The sequence below is a fragment of the Hordeum vulgare genome, chromosome 6H (assembly GCF_904849725.1).
Source record: "Hordeum vulgare subsp. vulgare chromosome 6H, MorexV3_pseudomolecules_assembly, whole genome shotgun sequence".
In the NCBI taxonomy this organism is placed as follows: Eukaryota; Viridiplantae; Streptophyta; class Magnoliopsida; order Poales; family Poaceae; genus Hordeum; species Hordeum vulgare.
The window spans coordinates 518,987,997-519,011,806 of NC_058523.1; the positions used below are offsets into that span (position 1 = coordinate 518,987,997).

The 23,810-nt window shown below is 46.5% G+C and overlaps 4 protein-coding genes across 14 annotated transcripts; all 4 read right to left on the reverse strand.

Annotated features, from left to right (window-relative positions):
* Positions 1 to 304: 304 nt before the first annotated feature.
* Positions 305 to 3,418, reverse strand: LOC123401514. Of its 11 annotated transcripts, none has more exons than XR_006611105.1 (5): positions 3,117 to 3,418; positions 2,975 to 3,029; positions 1,865 to 2,432; positions 1,678 to 1,783; positions 305 to 1,093 (listed from the first exon to the last, which is right to left on the reverse strand). XR_006611105.1 is itself a non-coding variant. In XM_045095338.1 (4 exons), the coding sequence occupies exons 1-4, from the start codon at positions 2,181 to 2,183 to the stop codon at positions 970 to 972; spliced, it is 366 nt and encodes a 121-aa protein (XP_044951273.1). In that variant the 5' UTR covers positions 2,184 to 3,418; the 3' UTR covers positions 305 to 969. The 11 variants fall into 11 exon arrangements, 2 of the variants coding, with proteins under 2 accessions (XP_044951273.1, XP_044951274.1); XR_006611104.1 differs by having other exon boundaries at positions 2,975 to 3,035; XR_006611107.1 differs by having other exon boundaries at positions 1,865 to 2,021; positions 2,151 to 2,204; positions 2,304 to 3,418.
* A 4,160-nt stretch (positions 3,419 to 7,578) lies between these two features.
* On the reverse strand, positions 7,579 to 8,236 carry LOC123405731 (the record flags this gene model as incomplete). The annotated part of the gene is made up of 1 exon (XM_045099308.1): positions 7,579 to 8,236. A coding segment is annotated over one exon (603 nt), but the record flags the coding sequence as incomplete, so codon positions are not given.
* Positions 8,237 to 8,248: 12 nt separating this feature from the next.
* On the reverse strand, positions 8,249 to 8,684 carry LOC123404096 (homeobox-leucine zipper protein HOX12-like). Its single transcript, XM_045098022.1, has one exon. The coding sequence runs from the start codon at positions 8,527 to 8,529 to the stop codon at positions 8,272 to 8,274; it is 258 nt and encodes an 85-aa protein (XP_044953957.1). The 5' UTR covers positions 8,530 to 8,684; the 3' UTR covers positions 8,249 to 8,271.
* Positions 8,685 to 19,555: 10,871 nt separating this feature from the next.
* LOC123402270 (peroxidase 27-like) lies at positions 19,556 to 22,195 on the reverse strand. The gene is made up of 4 exons (XM_045096171.1): positions 21,904 to 22,195; positions 21,461 to 21,815; positions 20,169 to 20,293; positions 19,556 to 20,071 (listed from the first exon to the last, which is right to left on the reverse strand). The coding sequence occupies exons 1-4, from the start codon at positions 22,123 to 22,125 to the stop codon at positions 19,769 to 19,771; spliced, it is 1,005 nt and encodes a 334-aa protein (XP_044952106.1). The 5' UTR covers positions 22,126 to 22,195; the 3' UTR covers positions 19,556 to 19,768.
* Positions 22,196 to 23,810: the final 1,615 nt, after the last annotated feature.

Here is a 23,810-nt window from a genome sequence, read left to right on the forward strand (position 1 = left end):
CATTCATTGACTCAAACTGATTCACTGACAGCATGGAACAGGTCAAGTCAAGCAAGAGTTATTTTTAACTTGAAAGACTGGTCAAGTACATGTCACTTATTTCGGGACAAGAAAATTACTCTCCTCGTTTCACAATACTAGATGACCCGTTGCGCCGATGGTGCAAAAAGCATCGGCCAGCCGATTCTTGAAATCATGTGTAGAAGATAGCGGTATCATGATAAATGAAGAAGAAAATAATGACATTATTTAGCATACATTGGTTTCATAAAGCAAGGCATAGCAGGATTAGAGCACAAGCAAATAGGAATTTGGTGTTTATACATATTGTTCTAAGAGAACTCAATACTGACACAGTGTTGGAAGTCTGTGATGAGCATAAGCAAATGGAAACATGTGGTGACATATAGCGTTCTAAGACAACCCATTGATGATACATAGTAGTTTAAGTCTACGATAGATTATTTACAATGAGCAAAGTATATAGCAAGAGATGCAGCATATAGATGGTTGCAGTTATAAAGCAATAATCATCAAGCAGAGTCATCATTGCATGCGCCATCGGTATTGAAAAGTGGTTTGTCATTGCCTAAAGAAGAGATTCCTTCCATATCACCATCAAGGCTCCAATAACACTTGTTTGTCTGTTGGAGATCATACTTTGACTGTGTCAGTGTGTCACTAAGACGATCATCAACATGTCTTGTCTCAAAATATGATTTACATCGTTGTCTTTTGATGTTGATCCGGATGTAAAGTTGGTATTTGCTTGCTGGTCTTGTTGTGTTGTTTTATTTCTTCTGATTTTTCTAACAGCTACCCTTGCACATGCATTTTTTCTGTTGCTCTATCTGATAATGGTTATAGTCAACAAGCACCTTCTACTCGCTGTTTTCCATGCATTCGATGGCCAGATCGGCTGCATGGTTCTTTGATGTTTCCCCATCCTCACATAGAGGGCTTGACAACTTAATCCGGCGTGCTGAAGCATGGAAACGCTTTTTGTACGGTGAAATTCAACCTGTGATCTATATCCACCCTGCTCAAGCCGACGCACATGTTAGACTGGTTGTGGTAGCCCGAGCCTCAAAAACTGTACAATAAATGAATAGAAAAACCGATCATAGATGCACACATAAAAACATTTGGTGGAAGAACTTTGTAAGGTGACTATCGTTCCATCTAATAAGTAATTTCCTAAGAAAGAGCATCATCTTTCTCCCAGCAAAAATGAAAAGTTAAAAAAAATCTATGCAACGGCATTAGCTTTCAAGAAATACAAACAAACGAAAGAAAAAATGAATAAACGTACAGCTAGACTAATTGGCATAGAAAAGGCAACCTAACAGAACATACACGACAACCTTATCTCGGCTAAAGGGTGCCACGACAAACCCTTTCAGAATTGAAAATCATAATTAAGTATACTATAAGCATTTGGCCCAGCCCAATACACCGACCACCTGCCAAATACGCTCGTCTATCCTCGTCCTTTCTAAGGATTCGTTAGCAGATTTTTCTTCTATATGTCTCAAACAAACAATAGTCAAAGAGTATATTTATGAACAGATATAAATAGCTAACAACATCACACAGCAACCCGATCACACATCAAGATGGCGTGATGGAAATGGAAAGATAAAGTACGCCCAGGCAGTAGAACTAAAATTTCCTAACCTATAACCATGAAAAATATCCGAATACAACAAATTATGTCTCATCCATGCCATCTGAAGATTCTGAACCATCCAAACAAATTTATACCAAGACCATGGATGCATTCCTGCAAAAGAATAAGATACAAAAAATGCAACAAAAAACCTCAAGTGTGGGTCTGTTTGAAATTCGGATATTTTGGACATACCTTCTTTATGAATCTCCAAGGAATCAAATATAAATGGTGAGAAGGATATCAGGATTGTCCTAGTAGAGATGGAATCCGAATAGAAGTAAGCCGTGACTCCTTGCTTCCATTGCCGCATTTCACTCGTAACAGAGGCTTTGAAAACATATATCCTCAGCTTATTCAGGAAATGATAGCATGGTGAGATTCATTGTGTAAGGACATGTATGTACATTTGAACAAACAGAAGATTAAGAAAGGGGAACATGCAACAAAAAAAGCTTTCAAAAAGTAGTAGTAATTTCACCTCTGTAACAAAGAAAGTACAATTAGTTGGCATTTCCTACTGATGGCTAATTGCCTGAATAAAAAATGAGCAATAGGTATAATGATGGTGTTATTTTCTTGCGCAAGCACCAAAACTTCGCCAAAAAGGTAAAATATATTGTGAGCATTGTACCTTTATTTTTCCTATAATCCTTGCCCTTTCTTCTAGACTATATGATGGCAATGCGAGCTAGCCATCGTCTTCATATTAGTCCATCCAAAAAGCACACCAAAGTTAACAGTTGGATTGGCTGCATTATCTCTGAAATTCCATTATCAGAAATTTAGCCGACGTTTAATATTAAAGAGAAGTGCAGGGCCTGCTTATCACACTTACTTAGCACATATCTGATTCACTCTACGATGTAGGCTTATATAGCATCACAATAATCTCCAGTCACTCATAGGAAACCAAACAAATTGAAGACCAAGATTTGCATATGGTAAATGAAGGAATGAAGCCATTCGTGCAGTACAAATTTGTCACATCGTGTTGCAAAACCAGAAAAGTAAAACCAAACCCCCTCTCCCAGAGCCTCTTCCCTATGATTTTCTTAGACACCATGGGAATTATGTGGGCAGAAGTTTGGAGCTAGCCTGGAGATGGACACCATGACACATCGAAAAGGAGAGGCTCTATGGAGCTAGCACTTTGTCCAAGATCAGGAATGATATGTACAATACAAAATCATAACAGTTTTACCTAATCATAACAGTTTTACCTAATCAAGGTAATGAGCTTTCATGAGTTCATTCGCTGCTCCTAGCAATTGTGCATACATGTGCTTACAGAATGAATCTCACCATGCTATCATTGGCAAACATCCGAGATACCAGCAGGTCCATCATTATTGATACGCTGCTCCTAGCATAGTTATATTACATTTAGATTTTTATACTTGTGAGTCAAACGTCCGAGATTTTTATACTATATTAGGTTCGTTACCTTAAGTTGCAATTTCCGAGCAATGTGCAATGGGGGCTGCACCAAGTTATGTAAGCTATCAATACTCATTACAGTGATAAATAATATGCAAGTTATCAATACTCATTACAGTGAAATGACCAGGAAAATATATATGTATCGAGGCAAATCAGCAACAATATGTTAATGCTAAGTTCTATTATGGGTACACTACAGAATCTGCTGATTTCCAAGCAATGTACAATGGGGGCTGCACCAAGATATGTGCTTCTTCCCTGCATGCACAACAAAATATTGTCAAATGGTAAACAAGGATAAATAATATGCAGGTTATCAATACTCATTACAGTGAAATGACCAGGAAAATATATATGTATCGAGGCAAATCAGCAACAATATGTTAATGCTAAGTTCTATTAAGGGTACACTACAGAATCTGCTGATTTCCAAGCAATGTACAATGGGGGCTGCACCAAGATATGTGCTTCTTCCCTGCATGCACAACAAAATATTGTCAAATGGTAAACAAGGATAAATAATATGCAGGTTATCAATACTCATTACAGTGAAATGACCAGGAAAATATATATGTATCGAGGCAAATCAGCAACAATATGTTAATGCTAAGTTCTATTAAGGGTACACTATAGAATCTCCTGATGATACAATTTCTTAAGTCCCTTCTCATTCATAGCATTCTCTCTGAAGATTTCTCTAGATCTTTTAGTAATGATCTTTTGGCCACATATGTTAACCACAATGCTCTTATATGCCATGGACCACATGATACATAATTGCATACAGTAAACTGAACCTCCAAAAGGGGGTGATGTGGAGGATGCTGCAGTTTTGCATTTCATACTAAGTATACAGTTGCAAGGTGAATCCAACTCAAATCTGAGTGGTAGAGAGAGAGAGAGGGGAGTAGGAGGTAGCCATAATCATACCCAGCGCTGCATCTTGTCTAGCTGTGTGTGAGGAGGGTCCTGCGTCCACGCGCTCAACACAGGGAGCAACCACGGCATGCCCTTGAACCAGACCTTCCTGCACATGAGCAGAGCACGACCTCTGTTGCGCCACACATCTGACCACTCTCTCTCCTCACGCCCCGCGACCCTCCGCTCTGGAGTCGACGGCTGATGGTCGTGTCGCCGCCTGGTGTCGTCTGCCGGCCGACCACGAGCTCGATTGCGCCGCCATCACCGCAGCCAGGCAGAGCCAGGAGAACCGGCGGCGGCAAGAGGGGACGAGGGAGCCGTCACCAATCGCCAGAGGGAGCGGGGTCCTGGTACGCGAGGCCGGGCACGGCGGTGGCTGCTCCGGGGTGACGAGGGGGGATGGGAGAGAGGTCCGGGGCGGCGAGGTCTGAGGGGCGGGGGCGGCGGCGGGCGGCGACGTGGGTGGGAGGGGGCGGGGAAGAGAAGAGCGGGCAAGAGAGGGAGGAGAGTGCGGGAGTGGGCGACGGCTAGGGTTTCTCTCCAAGGGAGCGGCTCACTTTTATACACCTGCATGTCAAAGTACTAAAATGCCCTCGACGGGGCATTAAATTTACAGGCGGTGGCAGAGCACTATTCATAGCGCGTTATAAGGCGACGTGGATGGCTTCCTTCTGACTACGAGCCCAGCGTCTTTTATAAGAGAAATAAGACTTTTTTACAAGTTATGGGACGGAGAGATAGTGGGCAACAACATGTAACTCTCATCGCAAGGAAAATTTTGTTTGTTACATGGCAAGATTATGGATAAGTTAGGATGTGCTCCACAACAATCGGTGGATATCTTAGATAAAAAAGGATACTAACTTGACCTTAGAGCTTGTAAGACAATTCATAATCCTTTGGACTCTTCTCCAAGTGTTGCACCTTGAGAAGCATGCGAAGATGATATCGTTTGAAAGCACACAGAGACAGGTCCGCCACTGCATATGTGGCACAATTCATGGGCACTATTTACTCTTTGATGTCACATATGACGTGGAAAGCTTGAGCATCCAAAAAGTAAATTCTTCGTGCGGTTGACAACTCAAGAAAGGATTTCGGCCACCGATAGGTTGAAAAAGCGGGATGGACCTAATTACGATTATTGGCTCCTTTGCAAGAGAGAGCAAGAATTCGACGCTTACCTATTCTACAAGTGTAGATTCACACTTGATGTGTGGAACTTGGTCAATTAGTGGCTACACTCATCACCTGGACACCTCCGTGTGGCATCTTGAACAAACTGTCAAACATTGATGGATCAACCGCTTAGAAAGAATATACACAATCGCAAAGCTCGCACATCCCTCACCATGTTCATTTCTTGGTCTATATGAAATTAAAGGAGTGCCCAATTTTTTCGCAAAAAGTTGTCATCACCAGCAAACTTGGTTAATAACATCAAACTTGAAGCTTCTTTTTGGATAACCGCAGGAGACAACAAAATTAGGGAGCATCATTCCAGGACAGTAACACCTTTTGTAGTTCCAGAATTTTCTTAATTAATACATGAGGCAAATCTTTCGCCTCCATTTAAAAAAATCTGCAAGTTTCTTTCACTCAACATACTATGAAAAATGGAAAACGGTGGGCCATGTTCAATTGCGGCACACTGTGCCCCTAGCCTCTTGTTTGTCTGGTCCTAGCTTCAGTGTTTTTGCCTTGAAGGAAACACTAAGAGCATATAAAGCCACGCTCTCTAAACCCCTATATACGTCTGAGCCTAAACTCCTATATACATCTGAGCGAACGACCCGATCATTGACCGGTCATAAATTCCATGCGCATTTTCCATGTCAGATCCAGCCCATCCCGATTCCATATATATTTGTTCTCATCCGCAACCCGAATCAAACTCTAGCCACTCCGCTACGCCCCAAGCTCCCTTACGACGATCTCCAACCTTCTTCGGCATGGCGGGCAACGGATACGACTACGACCACTCCCGATCTATCAGCTGAGGCATCGTCCCATGCGCTGACGAGGAGGTTATGGCCTTCCGCCACTCCGAGGAGGAGTGCGCCCGACCTAGGGCGGAATTGATCCAGTGGGAACCCATTTTGTTGATGCAGCTGGCGCTCGAATCCGTCGGAGGTGGAGGCTGAAGGTTCGGTGTGGAGGCGTATGAGTGTTATAGGGCCCGGTGTGGTATCGTCCGAAGCAGAGTGTCTGGGAGGCGGGGGATGGGACATCGCGCTCTGCCTTGGATGAGGAAGATTTCCATCTCTGCATCCTCCAGATGCGGTAGATGATGAACATGTGGGCGGTTCGTGCCATGGCCCGACTGCACCCCCCCCCCCCCAAAAAAAGAGAAGAAAGAGGACAATGTTAGGTCGGACAACTCCGGTGATGATCGGATTCGACTTGTTCCTTTTCTTGTGTTCAAGAGGTACTTCCGCGACAAACACGTCAAGGGTGCCGACAAGGGCAATGGCATGGGCAGTTGTGGATGATCTTTGTCCATAGCTTACTATGTAGAACATGCCAATTTTTGATAGTCCGATGACATATATTAATTTTGTTACCGGACACTACGTGGGATTCTTATAGAGTTAGTTTACTATACATGTAGTATAGATCTGAGGTTTGCTAAATGAGATACCTGGTTGTGAAAAAGAAACTTGAAGGGGTGACCGGTCATTGTTCGTTGATGTGCCATGGACACCCGCGAACATTGAGGTGTGTGATTAGTTGTATATAGTTATAGACGCGGTCACGAATGTTTGAGGGATGTGATTAATTATACGTAGCTTTAGATCCTCTAATGCACTATTATTTGAAAGAGCGCATGTTCACTACACATTGATCAGTAGCTTAATGGACCACTTGTTATTAGGAAGTGAAAATTTCTAAGCTGAACGCTCCAGTTACTAGCGAAAATTCGCGCACTCATCTGTTAAGTCTCGTCACTCACTCATTTTGTCTCGCGATTCGTGCAGTAATTTAGGCCTGCACGGTGGCATAGTAAGTTTTAAATTTCAACGTTTTGGAGTTTATATTTTTTGCATTTAAAATGACAAGTTTTAATCAGTTTTAGAGATATCATTTTAAGCAAAAAAAAATATCGATCATAGACACAAAGTAATGGGTTTTTATCGGACGCTCGTACTAAGTTTCGAGCAGTGAAACTTAACATATTTTTTGAAAGGTCGTTAAAATATATTCAAACTGGATCATATTTGAAAGTGCCGGTGACAAGAAACACGAATATAAAAACAAAATTTAATTTGAAATTTTGATTTGAAAGATATAAAATTCTAAGAGGTAATAGCACTCAAAGTCCTAGAACTTGCAACACACGTGATGGTTTGGTCCTACAGCTTGCAAAGTGCACCTATTTAGTCCTACAACTTGCAAGTCTTATGATTTTTAATCCACAGCCATTCACAGCGTGCCAAGTGGATAGGGTGAGTCAGGGTTGGTCGTTTTGCACTCAGGCCCTTGCATTTGTCATTTATTAATATAGCTGCAGACTGTTTTAAAAAGCACCTGAATTAATTAAGCCCCTCCTCATGGCATTCAATCTCCTGCATGCACGTACAGCCCGACAAATACACGTGACTAGTCGCCGGGCCGGGCCGTCATGCCACCGGCGCCAGCGCTGCCCGCGCCGAGTCCGGTGGCTACCAAGACGTGGACGCTAACCGAGCTCAATCCCGGCTGCTCCGCGACGAGATCGGCGGCGCGCTGTCCGACTTCCTCGGGCTGGTGCGCAGCACGGGCGCCGCCGTCCTGCTCCTCGACGAGCACGAGGCGGCGAGGCTGAACAGCGGGCGATGGGAGGCGTGGTTCGCGCGCGCGCTGCAGCACTACGCCGCGGTGGGCGCTGCCGGCCTGCCGCCGGCCAGCGCGGCCCGGGCCAAGGTGGAGGAGATGTTCGCGCGGGAGATCCGCAACGCGGTGGCGTTCGAGGGCCCCGACAGGTCCGAGCGGCACGAGAGCTTCGCGGGGTGGCGGCGGCGCATGGAGGACGGCGGGTTCCGGAACGCCGGCATCGGCGACCGGGAGGCGATGCAGGGGTGGATGATCGCGAGGATGTTCGCGCCGGGCAAGTACGACGTGCACCCGCAGGGCGACGGCGAGGGGCTCACGCTCCGGTGGCTCGACATCCCGCTGTACACCGTCACGGCGTGGACGCCCGCCGGCGACGGCGCGGCGGTGTCCGCGTCACACTCTCTGCAGAGCTGAACAGGAGGAGGTTAAGTGAAGTGAAGAGGAAAGAGCTGAACTTTTTCAGAGGTTGCACTGTATACCTCGGCCTCGAGGTGGCAGTTGCGGACGACGACGGCGTCGTGGGCGGCCCGGAGCTTGGAGAACTCCTCCTCGATGAGCTTGCTCTTGTAGTGGGCGCGGCGGTTCTGGAACCACACGGCGACCTGCTTGGTGTCCAGTCCCAGCTCCGTGGCGAGCTGCACCTTGCGCGGCGTCTCCAGCTTATGCTCCTTCCTGGAGCTCATCTACAGGAACTGCGCCTGCTCGTCGCTCAGCCATTGCTTCTTGGCCTAATCGTCCCCTCCACCCTCGTCGCCTGCCACAGCCTGCCTCGCCCTCCGCCTTCTTCGCTGTCGGTCGGCCTTCTTCTGCTCTTCGCCTGCATGTGCACTTGAGAATCAGCAATAGCACATTGCGGTTCAACACTCGATCGAGCACCTACGTACATATATGGATGGTGCGCTAGCTAAATCAACGACGGCATGGATTGTTGAACTCACCGGAGACGACTGGTGCGGCGTAAGAGAAACTTGCAGTGAATGCGAAGACCGGGAGGGCTGCGGAGAGAGGATTTTCTATCATGCACGGGAGGTGCATGCATTCAGCTCATTTTTTTATTGTCGTGTGGGACCGCTGATATCTCCTACAATATTTTTTCTCTCACCTACCTAAATGCATATGCTATTTTTAAGTGATTAAGTTTCGTTTAAATAAATAGATGTATGATGTATATTAAAATAAAATTTTGATTTACATTATGTCTGCACAATTGTGTTATCTCTGATAAGATCTTTAAAACAAGACCAATATTGAATATATTTTTCAGAAATTACATTTTGACAACTAAATCACCATGTTTCAAACTTGTTAAATACAAATTTATTAATTCCATGATTTTTTAATAAATTTTCATTCTATTTTGTATAAAACCTTATTATTTCATTGTCGGCTCACCATATTCCATTGCATATCATAATGTTACATTGTGCGCCAATGTGTATTAAGTTGATTCTTAGTATCTAAAAGTTTGTAAATATTACTAGATTTTATTGTAACAAAATTTTGAATTTATATAGTGTTTAACAAAACTTAGCATTGTTCCGTGTACTTTTATAGTGCTTCATCAGGTTTCGGGATTTAAATTTTAAATTGTTGAAATATATTCAAAAGTGATCTCAATTTAAAGTTCTCGGTGTCAAAAACATAAATATAAAAACAGATCATAAGTTGTACTTCTGGTCAAATAGATAGAATAGATTTAAACTTGAAAATAAATGAAAAAACATGGAATGATGGGGCATAGCTGGAAGCATGGAATAGCGAAAGATCTAGGAGTAATTAAATGCGAGCAGTACAATGCATGTCATCGAATCTCCAACCATATCAACGACGCATGCATGCACGGTACCTCCCATGCATGGGAAAGGAGGGCTTAATTAAATCAGTTGTTGTCTGAACCCTGGAGCTATATTAATTAATGTTAAACGCAGGGGGCTATGTGCAAGCTAACCCACCCTGTCCAGTTGGCACGTTTTGATTGGCTGTGGACTAAATTTGCACATGAGTTGCAAGTTTTGGCACTAAATAGGGTCACTTTGCAAGTTTTAGGACCAAACCATCACATCCATTACAAGTTGTAGGATCTGGGCTGCTATTACCTCAAATTCTAAGATCGAAAGCCAAAATAAAAGGCAGGCACCAGGGGGGAGTGCCCCCGCATTAGTAGTACTCTGTTGGTCTTCAGTGAATCTTACTTTGTCGGTCTTCAGTGACATAAATTCTCTCTCCAGTTATTAGTAGTACTCTGTCGGTCTTCAGTGAATCTTCTCGTATAGATTCACCTTTTCGCTTCCAACAGAAGCAACCCCCTGGGTACACACAGTCACACAGCGATTGCCCCTTTGTGTTGCGCTTACTCGTATGCACTGCCGCAGCACAAATCGGCCAAGTCCCCGGTAATTTCCCAGTCCACGACATTTACACTTTATATAGTTCAGCATAGGAATTCACAACTGAAATTTATCTTACATAAACATGCCCTTGAGCCAAACTAAGCATTTGCTGGACGTCCAGGACTCGTTCCGTAACCTCTAGCAAGTGTCACTGAAGTTTCTGGTCCACATTTCAAGTTCAAGTTCTGGAATTGTTCAGTCACTCTTCACTGAATATTCCTCTGCTGCCTCAGTAACTTTTCCTTGTAATACCAGACGATACTACTCCAAAGCCGTGTCTCTTGTTGCTCACAACGAAGTTGCTACCTTCGGACGGTCTATAAATGGGCCGCAGCCCTGCACCAAAACAACCGAGCTTTGTCTAGCTGAATTTTAGAGCTGTTCCTTTTCAGGTACAGTACTAGGTTTATTCCTAAGTTGGAAGGATGTACCGTTGGCCGAGGTTTCTGCCGATGATTTCTCATACAATTTACTCTTTCATTTTCAGGGTCATCTTCGAGGAACCTTTCAGCTTGTAGCCCTCAGCGATCTCTGGAAGAAGATGGGGCGTAATGGTGTCAAGAAGAGCATCTGGCACTTCCTCTGTGGCTGCTCCTCGCCTAAGACCAGCAAATGATTAAGAGCGAAATGCATGACACAGCGAGAGGTTAAGTGTCTAAGGGTTCTCAATAGGTTGAATTTAAAAAGTGGTTGTAAAGTTGTGATTAGATACTGCTAAGTTATTTGGTTGAATTGGTTTGTAATCTTGTGGTTGTGTTGGGCCAGCTTCCTCTGCAGCAAGGAACATGTAAACGAGGAATGTCTTGTAACCATATTCGGAAATAAATCTCGCATATATGTGTCATACTCTTGCCGTGCGTGTAAATTATGCTAATCCACTTTAGGATTGAACGAACAAGACTCATATTTTTCGCATCATGGCCCCGATGCCAACCATCATTAGCTTCGAATCAAGGATCAAGCAAGACTTCTGGCCCTGCCGGGGCGAAAGTTTTCGGAAAGGATCATTACAATGAATGTGATCATTTCGGGCTGTTGGAATATTTTGATGCAGTGAGATGGGAATTTTTTCAAAAATGCCTCCTCTTCCTTTGCATCATGGAAGCATCAATTAAGAGAGGATTTGATCCTGCTCAACCATAGAATCAGGAGGAAGCATGCTTCTTACCTGGATGGTTTCTGAATAACATGTATCGCTTTATGCCTCGAAAGTTTTTGTGTCAATGGCTATTCACAGAGTGGATTTGTGTACCCAAATTTAACAGATGAGAACTCGTAGTTTTTTGTTACCCGGAGTTTGGGTTTCTTTATTGCAAGGAACTAGTAATCTGGTACATCGAAGACATAATACGGCATATCTCAATCATGATGGGAATGCACTCTGTTTTTCTTTCTCTTCTGTAGGAAATTACAGATACGTACTCTACTCTGTATTTCGACCACCGTGCGTTTACCATTATATATGCACACCACACAAGCAAACGCAAAGAAATCGACGACATAAGTGAGAAAAATACGTGAACCAGGCGTCACCTAATATGTGTTAAACATTAGTTTCCATTACGTGCATTACTAGCAGCAGTTGAACCTTTTCAAGGAAAGGTCCATACATGCCTCAGTCAAAGAAGTTAGTACTCTTTTTTTTTTAACATAAAAGAAGAAGTTAGTAGCTAGTAGTACTACTAGTAGTATTGTAATCCTACCATGTTGTGTGCATGCTGACCAAAAACCCGTTGAATGATTGAACCTTGAAGAGGCATAAGCTCGCATTGACCGACAATTACTACTACTTATAACCTAGCAGTCAAGGCCATACGCTCACATTGGCTGTCAACATCACATAAGAACATCAGAATTCTCCAAAGGAAATGGTCGTCAGGTCAGCCCAAGTCATTCTTGGCAAGTAACTTTCACTGAACATTCTTTGGCAAGTGCAAACCAAGCACAACTACGCAAGTGGACTGTTAAACTATGACCAGCGAACTTGTTTAGGCTGCCTTCTATTTTGTGATTATTCATGTTCTTTTCCAGTTATACGTGCAACCCAAGTTTGTCCCCTTTTGTGACGGGGAGTACAGTAAGCAGAGTATTCACAGAACATGGCTTGTTCTTCGCTGAATGTTCCTGTGATTTTCATGTTACTTTCCTAGTAAAAAATGTCACGGTAGGAACACTAGTTATCTAAACACGGTCGCTTGTGTGATTGTGAGTGAATGTGTGGCCTCTATAGACCTGCCCTTGTTAGTTCTGCCTGTTGCATCAATCGGCCATCTTCCCAGTAATTTCCCGGTTCATTGCAAATAAATTTTATACGGATCATGGCTAAACGGTTAAGCATTAAGAGTTCACAGCTGAAGTTTAGTTTGCATAAACATGTCCGGGAGCCGGATTAAGTTTTTGTTGGACGTCCAGGACTCATTCTATACATGCGGACACGCTAATGGCTAACAAATGTCGCTGAAGTTTCTGCCACTGATCCACTTTTCAAGCTCAAGTTCTGGAATCGTTCAGTCACTCTTCACTGAATATTCGTCTAGTGCCTCGCTAACTTTTCCTTGTAATATCTGTGTTTGTCCTTGCTCTCAACGAAATTGCTACTTGCCCAGGGGAGGAAGGCCTATAAATGGACCAGCATGTCGGTCTGCAGTCCTGCACCAGTGTCTAGCTGAATTTTAGAGCTGTTCCTTTTCAGGTAAGGGTACGGCACTAGGTTTCATTCCTGAGTTGGGCTGGATGTACCGTTGTCCGAGGTTTCTGCCTATGATTTCTCATACAATTTACTCTTTTATTTGCAGGGTCATCTTGGCCGAACATTTCAGCTTGTAGCCTTCAGCGATCTCTGGAAGAAGATGGGGCGTAACGGTGTCAAGAAGAGCATCTGGGAGTTCCTGTGCGGCTGTTCCTCGCCTCGGACGAGCAAATGATTAAGGCCAAAATGCATGACAAAGCGAGAGGTTAAGTGTCTAATGGTTCCTAATAGATGAAATTCTTCCGAATAGGTCTCCACAAAGTTGCTTTATGTTAAGCTTAAAAAGTTTGTGTTTAGATATTGCTCGGTTCTTTGGTTAAATTGGTTTGTAGTCTTGGGGTTGTGTCGTTCTTCTGCAGCAAGGAGCATGTAAAACCGTGTCGTGTGTAATCATATTCCGAAATAAATATCTCTCGCATATTTGTCCGTCAACTTGTAAACATACTGGTGTTCACCTCTACTGATTTCCTGCTAATTCTTTGTGTGTTTTTGGTTGGCCCCAGACACTCTAAGATGAATGTCTTGGATGCAGCGCCGTTAAGAAACTTACAGAAAGAAGTTACAAAAGTTATTTCATTTTGTCCTAAGTTTTGAGTTCCTTGACTGAGCAACGATCCTTGAGTTAGAGCAACTCCAACCGGCTGATCCAAATGGACGGCGATTTCGTCCACTTTTCGTCTGTTTGGATCATCTGTCGGCTCCTTGTCGTTTAGGTTATGATTTAGGTCGGCAGCGCGCCCAACGCGCCGATCCATATTTGTCCGCCTGGCCGGCCAGCCGCTGGTTTTGAACAAATACAGATATTTTGCATATTTTGCAACAGCAAATGATATAGCATAGTTTCACAGTCGAAAATAAAATATAGCAAAGTTTTACAAGCCCAATAAAAATTAAATTGTCTATAAAATACACCTACTGATTGCCAACATGATCCACATATGCTCAACCAAATCATCATGCAACTGAATATGAGTTTCCAAATCACGTATTTCATGATGAAATTGGATGAACTGTGCAAACGATGCCGCTTCTCCGTCATGCTGAGGCACCACATTGTCACCCTGAAACTCAAATCCTTGACCGTGTAGACGTTTCAGTCACTCATCCTCTACGATCATATTGTGCATGATAACATAAGCAGTCATCACTTCCCACAACTTCTTGGTGCTCCAAGTTCTAGCAGGATATCGAACTATGCCCCATCGAAATTGCAGAACACCAAAGGCACGCTCGACATCCTTCCTAGCACTCCGTTGCTCTTGGGCAAATCTTTTCCTCTTCTCTCCAGCGGGGTTGGAGATTGTCTTCACAATAGTGGTCCACTGTGGATAAATTCCGTTAGCTAGATGGTATCCTTTGTTGTAGTTGTGACCGTTGATGTTAACATTGACCGGCGGGCTGTTGCCTTCGGCAAGCCTTGCAAACACCGGCGAACGTTGAAGCACGTTGATATCATTATCTGATCCGGCCATGTCAAAGAAAGAGTGCCAGATCTAGAGATCTTGAGAGGCCACGGCCTAAAGTATGACGGTGCAAGTCTTGACGTGACCCTTATATTGGCCTTGCCAAGCGGTAGAGCAGTTCTTCCACTCCTAGTGCATGCATTCTATGCTACCAAGCATTCCTGGGAAGCATCGGCTAGCATTGGTCGTCAACAAACGGACTGTGTCTGCAACAGTCGACTCTCTCAGGTACTCAGGGCCAAAGACTGCAACAACGGCCTTGCAGAATCTATACAACGACTCTAGGCGTGTAGATTCACTCATATGGACGTACGAATCGATAAGATCACCGGATACTCTGTAAGAAAGCATCCGGATGGCTGCAGTGTATTTTTGATAAGATGAGAAGCCAAGCTTTCCAATGACATCGTCTTTGCACTCGAAGTAGTTATCGTATCCGACCACCCCCTCTCAAATCCGGTTGAAAACATGCCTAGCCTTACGAAAACGACGCCGAAATTTCTGATGTTTGAACAGCGGGTTGCTTGTGTCAAAGTAGTCCTTCCATAGAAGGAAATGGCCACTCTCTCGGTTGCGATTCAACACCGGAACATGCCCCGGAATCGAGCCCCGGAACAGCGGCCGCTGCCTATTAATGTGGTCATGGACCAACGCGGCAACTAGCATCTCCTCATCGTCGGATGAGGAATCGTCGGAGTCGCACAAAACATTATGGAAAAAGAACTCGTCAACGCAGTCCATTTTGTACCTTGAGGCAAGCTGTCGAACAGCTTGCACGCGTGGACGACGAAGCTGTCCGGCGACGGCGGGTTGGGATCGGGGAAGCTGGGTGCCCCAGCGGCGCTGCGGCCGGTGGCGTGGGGTAGGCACTACGGTATGGGAGGACGCAACCAGAACTAGGTGGCGGCGGCGAGGGGACTGGAGGCGAGGCGAGGGCTAGATGGGTGGGGGGGGGTGGAAAACGACAATCGTGCCACCGACTGGCGGGGCAGTGAATCGTGGAAGCGTGCGTCGTCCATATCCGCTTTATGTCCGCGCCGACCCAAATCACGCTCAAAATTGCGCCCGAAATGGGTCGGCAGTCGGACGAAAAGCGGACGCCCGTCCGTTTGGGTCGGAGCGTTGGGCCGTCTTTTATGTCCGGACACGGACACAAACTGACGGTGGCTGACGAAATGGGTCACCCATTGAAGTTGCTCTTAGTTGCATAAAGATGGTGATGAAGTTACTTTATTTCTGTTGCAGTGTTTTAGCGTTCACTGTGCGCTAATTCCCAACATATTCTTATTAACAAGCTTAGAGCATCCCTAGCAGACCCCGTAAAAATGTAAATTGTAAAACTATGATATGATCGAAAAAGGCATTTTAAAGGTTCATTTTAGCTACGGCCGAATAGAAACTGTAAAACAAACTGTAAAACTGGGATAAAGAGCTCTTTACTCCGGTCCGGCTGCCGACGCCCCTTCCTTCAGCCGGTCGTGCCGGCCACGTCGGCCGCGTCCAACCCCGTCGGCCATGCTCAGTCGTCCGTCGGTCGCGCCCCGTCCCTGTCGTCTGCGCCCCATCACCACGGCGACCGTGCCTAGCCTCGTCGGCCACGCCTTCTCGCCCGCCTGCCATGCCTCGTCGCCCTCCGGCAATCTCCTGCTCTGTTGCCAGCAGCACCGGCCGAGCCGTGTCCCTTTGCCGATCATGCCGGGAGGATTCCGGCAGCCAAGCTGAGGTCATGGGAGGCCACGGCGAGGTCGAGCTCGTCCAAATCAAACCGACGGCGATTGATTCCGGCATCTAGTGGCCTTTATCGGCATGCGGTGATGAATTCCGACGAGTTTAGGTCAGATTCCGGCAAACTCTACGGCAACGTGTTTGTTCCGACAAGGTTTGACCGGTATACGGGCTTCCCTCGGTTCGGCCTTTCAACCTTCAAATATAAGGGTTTCAGGTGCGGCTTTTTCGTGTCCCTTAAAAAATTTATAGGTTGGACCACTTTTGCGGTTTCTCTTCTCGACACTTTTTTCTACCAAAACTGCAAAACGTAAAAAAATTACGGGTTTGACTACTTATACGGGGTCCGCTAGAGATGTTCTTAATAATGAAATCGGCAAATCTGTTGCCCTCGTTTAGAATAACAAGAGATCATGATGTGTTGAATTTTTCTTGCAATATAGTACTATACTGCTGATCAAGATGTAGAGATTGGAGAGTTAACTAACAAGTTCCTTGCAATAAAGAAACTCAAACTCAAACTTTGTATTACTGGGTACCAAAAAGCAACAGTTTCGCCCGTTATTTTTGGGTAATGGGGTACACATCATTTTGAGAAGAATCCATCGCACAACTGGCCAAGTCCAGTGATTAACTACGACCAAAGAACCTGTATAGGTTGATCACTCATTTGTGGTTATAGTATTCATGCAGCTTTCCACGTACGTGCAATCCAAGTTTCTCTGTTTTGGTGACTTGGAGTACCGTAGTCAGAGTACTTACAAAACATGACTTATTCTTCGCTCAATTTTCCTGTGGTTTTCATGTTATTTGTAAAAGTCTGATGTACGTACGCCCTACAGGGCACGAACACTAAGATGGTGTTTCTTTACCTAGGGACTAGACTAAAAAATCCCTTTTAGTCCCTAGATAAAGAAACATGAGGGACATTTCCTTAAAAGGAAAAAAGTTCCTATTGAAGGGACTTTTTTCTTTAGTCCGTGTAACTAAAAAAAGTCTAGTCTCTTGGAAAGAAACACCACCTAACTAACTAAACACAGTCAAGAGTCAACTGCTCAGTGCGAGTGTGAGTGAGTGTCTGTCCTCTGACATGATGATAAAGGAAGGACGCTCACCTTGCAAAAAAAGTTGCCCCTCCCACGTGTCGCCCTTCTCTCGCAACAAGTGAGAGCATATCTAGTAGTATCGCCAAATCTTTAAATCTTTAAATATAATTGTTTTTACAGTTTGCGAGTAAAAAACACGTAGACTAGAACGACTTAACCCTCAAACCTTAAAAAAAAGATCCAACCCTTAAACCCTCTCCCGACCTGTAGAAGTGAGGGTTGGGGAGCGAAATCTATCCCAACCCTCACTTGGATCCATCCTAGCGCGGGAGGGAAATTTCCCATCCCAACTCCCTCCCGCGCCCACCCGAGCCGCCGTCGGCCGCCTCTTCGGCCATCGTCGTTGCCGTCCTGCCCCTCGGTCGCCTCCCATCCACCTCCTAAGCCGCCGCCACTGTCTCGCCCCGCCGTCGCTGCCCGCCTCAACCTCCCCGACCGTCGCCCGCCTCGACCTCCCCCGCCGCCGCTGCCTCCTCGACCTCCGTCGCCGTCGCCCGCCTCGGCCTCCCCAGCCGCCGTCTTCGCCTCCCGCCCGCCTCAACCTCCCCAGCCGCCGCCCTCCTCGGCCTCCCCGTCCCCCGCCTCCGCCTCGACCTCCCCGGCCGCCTTCGCCGCCCCCCGCGCCCTCCGCCTCCCGCAGCAAGAAGCCGCCCCGAGCTCTCCTCGCCGATCCGCAGGAATATTCCGTTATAAGGGTTCGGTTTGAGGGTTCTAGTCTTTGCCCCTATTTTCCAACCCTTAAAAGTGCCAAAAAAATGCCAATTTTCAACCCTTAAACTGGTTTGAGGATTTGAGGGTACTACTAGAGATGCTCTGGGAACCCCTCGTGCCCCCCAAAAAAACCCACCCTTCCACCCCGCACCATGCCCACCTCCACGGCAGCGGCTGCCCCTCGTTGTTCCAGCGACGCCGAATCCGGTCCTTCCCGATGGATTGCACCACACAGCTCTGGCCACCCATGCTCTCTTCCGTGCAGGAGGCCCTCCTCGTCTTCGACCGCACTCCCTCACCCCTCCCCCGAGCCAATGTGACAACTCTCGCAAGGAGGCGGTGACGCATCTGTGGCTGTGGTAGGCACGGGCTTTTCGCCGCAGGCCCTTTCTAGGCTTGTTCCCTAGCGGCCTTGACCCGTGTGTCTCCCGTGTCCTTCAATATCGTCGTCCTCTATCGAGCAGCTTCGGCGTCGGCGACCATGTAACTATGACTTGTCTTGTCGATGTCTCAACGGTTAAGGCCACAACAGCTTGGATCTGGGTCACTCCAGTCCTAGCTTGACGGTGTTGATGGACGGAGTCACCAACACCCTTTGCTCCGTCGTCTGCCCTACCCTGTTGGCCTCAAAGCTCTCCCCTTTTGCTAAATCCAACACTGGTGGGTTCGAAGACGGTGTCACCCTCCGGCAGCAAGTGGTTCCGACCAACCTTGCCTTCCTCATCTTCGATTCCAAAGCCAGCAGCGGGATTGCTCAGCTTCAGCCTAGGAAGATCCATGCTTGGCTTGCTGGTGCTGGCAGCGGCGGCGCCCGTGGGTATTCTTTCCTTCTTGAATGTGTTGCCAAGGTCTTCAACTATGCCCCTCTTCGAGCTCACGGGAAACCCTAGGTCCTGTCTCACGGAACCGGAGAGCAACGGCGTCTCAGCATCATCTTCCTTCTTGTAAGCGTTGTTTGTCTTGCATGCCCCTGGTTTTGGCTCAGGTTATCTTGGAATTCTTCTTGGTTCGACATTCTGCTCGTGGTTAGGGCTTGGTAGGTTTAGGTGTGATGTATCTTCTCTTTGGACCTAGCATCCCTTGTCTCTCTACTTTCGGCACCATATTTACTCTTGCCTGTATTTATGTCACGTGTTATATCCCTCTATACTCATCTACTCCTTGTATCAATGAAAAGATATGCAAGCTTTGTGTATTCACAAAAAAAGGAGCTTAAACAGGAATTAATCGAACAAGGTAATTGTCAATGATCGACATTCAATTCATGTCATGCATGCGAGATCGTGGGAGATCTGATTGATTGGATGCTCACTGATTAAAACTCCTAAGAATGAGGCTAATTAATGGCATGGGAAAGACACGTTGGAACGGTATTACGATGACCCCAACAAGGTGATGCCGGAGTTGGCAACATCCGGTTCACTTCCACATATGGCAGGGGTGATGGTTCGTGTTGTCAAAAACAACAATAGAACGAGGGACGATGTTAGAGGTATGGGTGTATCTAGATGAGTAGATGAGCATGAGTAGTAAATGGTTAGAATGAAAATCATATTCTACAGCAATGGTATCTAGTGGAGTACACACACCCTATAATATTTCTCTGCATTTTCAATTCGTTACAAGGTACGTAATTATTTGGTGGTAGCTTTACAGGCAACTCCGGATCATCTAGACACTTGTTACATCCCATATATAGCGCACCGTGATATTATATCAGGTCCGCAATTAATCCAGCGACCCACGTTCACGGATACTATATGCACCTTGCAGTGAATCTATGAGTTGACGACGTTGCATTTGTTCCTGACCTGGCCGCTGGCGCCGGTGAGGACGTCGATCTGGCCCATGCGCTTGATGGAGTTCTTGAAGTGGTCGAAGAAGACGCCGTTGTCCTGCAGCTTGTCGACGAGCGCGGCGGCGCGGCCGTTGGTGAGCAGCGTGGCGTCGGAGGTGAACATCCCCTGCCGCGCCTTGAGGTTGACGAAGTAGTGGCTGTCGAAGGAGGTGCTGCTGCCGGGGTCCATGGGCACCACCGTCGTGTTGTCGTTCGGGTCCTGCAGGTTACGCCTGCACTGCCCCTGCTCCCACACATAAGATACATATACATTGTGGTCATGCATGCATGCCCAATCTAATCTGTGAGAGGTAACGATGGTATGATTTGTACGTATGTACCTGGAGGAACTTGGCGTAGGGTGGGTTGAGGGAGGGGTCGATGTCGGTGGGGTTGTTCTTGCCCGTGAAGTTGAAGACCCTGGAGCTGAAGAGGTTGCAGTTGCCTATTCCGATGGTGTGTCCGCCTGGTGCAGTGTGGTCACATGTTCACAAAGGGCTAAATGTATGAATGTGACTTTTCTACCCCCATTAACTACATTTTTTTTCCCAGATTGCCTCAAGTAATTGGTACACCATCTTTGGCATGCATGCATGCACGTCACATCTACTGGACTCTCCGTTGATAAAAACCGACCGGGGCACCGCAACCTTCTTATCATATGGACGAGTACTTCATGTTGATAGCCACACAAGAAACACCGTGGTGCTAGCTTTAACACCCTATACTACTTGAAATGTGGGTGTCTCACGATGGCACGGTTATAATTGGAAATCCCGACAGTTGGTTCAACTCGTGACGAAAACTCACGATGCTCCAACGACCTCGTCTAGCAACGGTAACACCTCTACTTTGTCAACATAGGTCTACAAATAGAAATAGGGACGTGCATTTCTGGCACTACATACCTATCAACTTTAAGGAATCCGTGATTTATGGCGAGGGGCAAGCGACGTGTTTTGCAGTTGCAATCAATCAATCAAATTTGATTGGGGAGCTACGCTGCCTGCATGCAACACAACTGACCGTCATCCATACGTACGAGAGGTATGGGGGGAAGAAAAAATACAATTCCGGGAGAAACGGATCAGCCACCGACGGCCTCTTCCGCTTTCTAGTGGAGCTATAACAAGCAGTCGTTGTCAAACTGTGGTGACATTAATCAGTCGTCGTGTTGCATGCAACTGCACATGATGCGTCACGAGGCATGTCCTCTGTTTCGCACCATAACAATTTCAGTGATAAAACTAAGCCCAGCTCTATTCGTACGTGAACAACAGTAAGGGATGGGCAGTAGCAAACCGAAAAATCAGCAAGAGATGGGCAGTACTTCCTCAGTTTCAACGTACCATTATAATTTTTCCCATTCTTTTGGTACTATTAGGAGACGGTCGAGCAAGGCAAATGCATGCATGATCATTGATCGATGGCCAGCAGCTGCATGTGCCAACGCGTGGTCGTCACCTCTCCAGCAAACTGGAAATAGTGTTGTGCGTACGTACGTACGTGCACCTCTCCAACATAACTATCCGTCATTTTGTATGAACGCATGCATGGACGCTGGATCTACGTAGTACGTTTAACAACCATGCATGGGACATGGCCTCGATCTGCGTGTGGATGTGGTGCGCACCTGAGAGGACGACGAGGTCCTGGAGGCCGAGGCCCTTGCCGGAGAAGTTGGCGAGGAGAATGTCGAAGGTGGAGGACGGCGCCGGGATCTCGTCGAAGGCCTGCTGGAGGAAGGACAGGGTGCCGTCCCGCCGCCCCGTCTCCACCTCCCACAGCTTCTTCCCGTACTGGAACGACACGGAGTCCCGCGCCGCGAGCGCCACGATGTCGGCGCACGAGACCACCCCCGGGCACGCCCGCTCCAGCGCCGCCTTCACCTCGTCGATGACCTCGAACCCGGCCAGCGACAGGTTCGGCGGCGCGTCCTTCTCCGCCGTGTTGGTCGGCGAGTCCAGAAGCACCGACGCATCGCACCCCTACACCCAAAGCAACTTGTAAATCGGTCGCAACGACCTTCCAAGCAAACCAGCACTGCACAGACACAGAAGAAGAATGCGTGTGTACCCTGACGAAGCAGTCGTGGAAGAACATGCGGAGGAACTTGGCGGCGAGCTCGCGGTTGCCGGCGACGTGGTTCCACACCACCTTCTGCGCGATGTCCTCCGCCTGCGGGCAGCTCTTCTTGTAGAAGCCCTTCTTCAGCCCGGCCGCCTGCGCCGCCGCAATGCTGGCGCTGCCGGCGAGGACCAGTGCCATGGCCACCAGCAGGCAGACCATGCCCTTCATATCGTGTTATTACTTATTAGGCTACCTTGGAAGATATGGTGTTTGGCGAGTTGAGGAACGAGACCTTTAGCTAGCAAGCTGTATATATAGCTCCCGTCTCTCGCTAACTTTTCTATAATCGGTGAAGATAGACGTACGCATCAGACATGACACATGCATATACCTGTATTACTTAGTAGTACCATCGCTTATACGACAACTAGCTAGCTACCTAGATATGATAGCAAACACACGTACGTCGTCAACCATGATTCCGGAATAGATGGTAATTAACATGGTATGCGTCTCACATGCATCATCTCGTGAAGTACATAAATGTGTTTGTTATGTTTGATTGGGTTTACCGTTTACGTTACATACTCGGGCATGCATGAGCGTGCTTTAGGTTTAAGTCTCTCCAGGGGAGTATACTGTACACGTACGTGCGGACCTATGTGTGTGATTGTTGAGCGTTTGACGCCCTTGTCGTGGGATTAATGTGAGCTTTATTAGTTTCGCAACCACCACCCGTTATCAGAGGCGATCATGATATGACGTGAACATTTCAGCGTCGATATCTCCTAGCTAGCTAGTACGTGCCTACACACCAGCTTCGTCACTTTATTTCTCGATTACATTGCAGATTTACATCCATTTTATCACCTTTTCTTTGCTTGCCCACATTATCGGTGCCATCAATATATCCAGACAAAATGTTGTGTGTAACGTGCATGTCACAGACTTGGCCGGCCGGGTCAACAAGTGATTTGTGCGAACAGTGGAGGACAATCGATCATTGCCGCTTCACGGCATTAATCTTTGTATAGTTAGAGGTTGTGATTGTAGTACAGAGAATAAAGTATTAGTAGTATGGTGTGATGTTGCGTGGACCCGTGATCAGGTATGGTTAATTAGCCCATGCACGCACGGGACTTGTGTGATCACTTGTGGTTGAAGCTAGCTAGAGGTTGGTTTCATGCATGTTCATGGCCAACCAACTGGTAGCCGTGCAGCATTTCTAGCCATAGCCCACAGCTAGCACGCGCTCGCTAGGACGGAGATATGTGTTACTCCCTCCGTAAACTAATATAAGAGCATTTAAAACACTATTTTAGTAATATAAATGTTCTTATATTTGTTTACAGAGGGAGTAGTGTCTAAGTGAAATAGGTTGAGAGCCAGATGGTGGTTTAGCACTGTCGGCGAGCGTACGGTCGTTGTGCATTGTTGAGATGAACAGACAGATCTGAGCAAGTTTCGTCTTGTTCATGACGGTACGTCGTACATGACCGCCTTGATCCCATATTTCACGGGGATATCATTCGGCGTGTGCATAATACCAGTGAGCTGAAACATACTGTGCCTACCAGCTCTCTGTTTGCGGACGGCGCGGTAATCTTCTTCAGGCCGGACGGCGAGGAGCTTCTAAGGATTTCCTCCTTGCTGGCGTTGTTTGTGGCTGGTTCGTGTCTGAACATCAACTCAGAGCATCTCCAACAGCGCGCTTCTTGTCGCGTTCAAAAAATGTGTTTGTAGCGCGCTTCGGCTGGTTTAGCGTAGGGATAGACGCTGGCTTCAACGGCGCGTCATAATGCAGCGCGCGCCGCTCCAACAACGCCTAAAAATGGAGCACGCGCAGCACGCACAAGCCATATGTACATTTTAGAAAATAGGAGCAAAAATGATCAAACAAACAAAATAAATCA

Coding starts and splice junctions, on each gene's coding strand:
- LOC123401514 (XM_045095338.1), bottom strand. CDS start 2,183: ATGCCAACTAATTGTACTTTCTTTGTTACAGAG. Junction 1,784..1,864: donor CTTGGAGATTCATAAAGAAG/GTATGTCCAAAA, acceptor ATTCTTTTGCAG/GAATGCATCCATGGTCTTGG. Junction 1,040..1,677: donor GATATTTTTCATGGTTATAG/GTTAGGAAATTT, acceptor CGGCTTGAGCAG/GGTGGATATAGATCACAGGT.
- LOC123404096 (XM_045098022.1), bottom strand. CDS start 8,529: ATGAGCTCCAGGAAGGAGCATAAGCTGGAGACGCCGCGCAAGGTGCAG.
- LOC123402270 (XM_045096171.1), bottom strand. CDS start 22,125: ATGAAGGGCATGGTCTGCCTGCTGGTGGCCATGGCACTGGTCCTCGCC. Junction 21,816..21,903: donor TCCACGACTGCTTCGTCAGG/GTACACACGCAT, acceptor CTTTGGGTGTAG/GGGTGCGATGCGTCGGTGCT. Junction 20,294..21,460: donor GGACCTCGTCGTCCTCTCAG/GTGCGCACCACA, acceptor ACACTGCACCAG/GCGGACACACCATCGGAATA.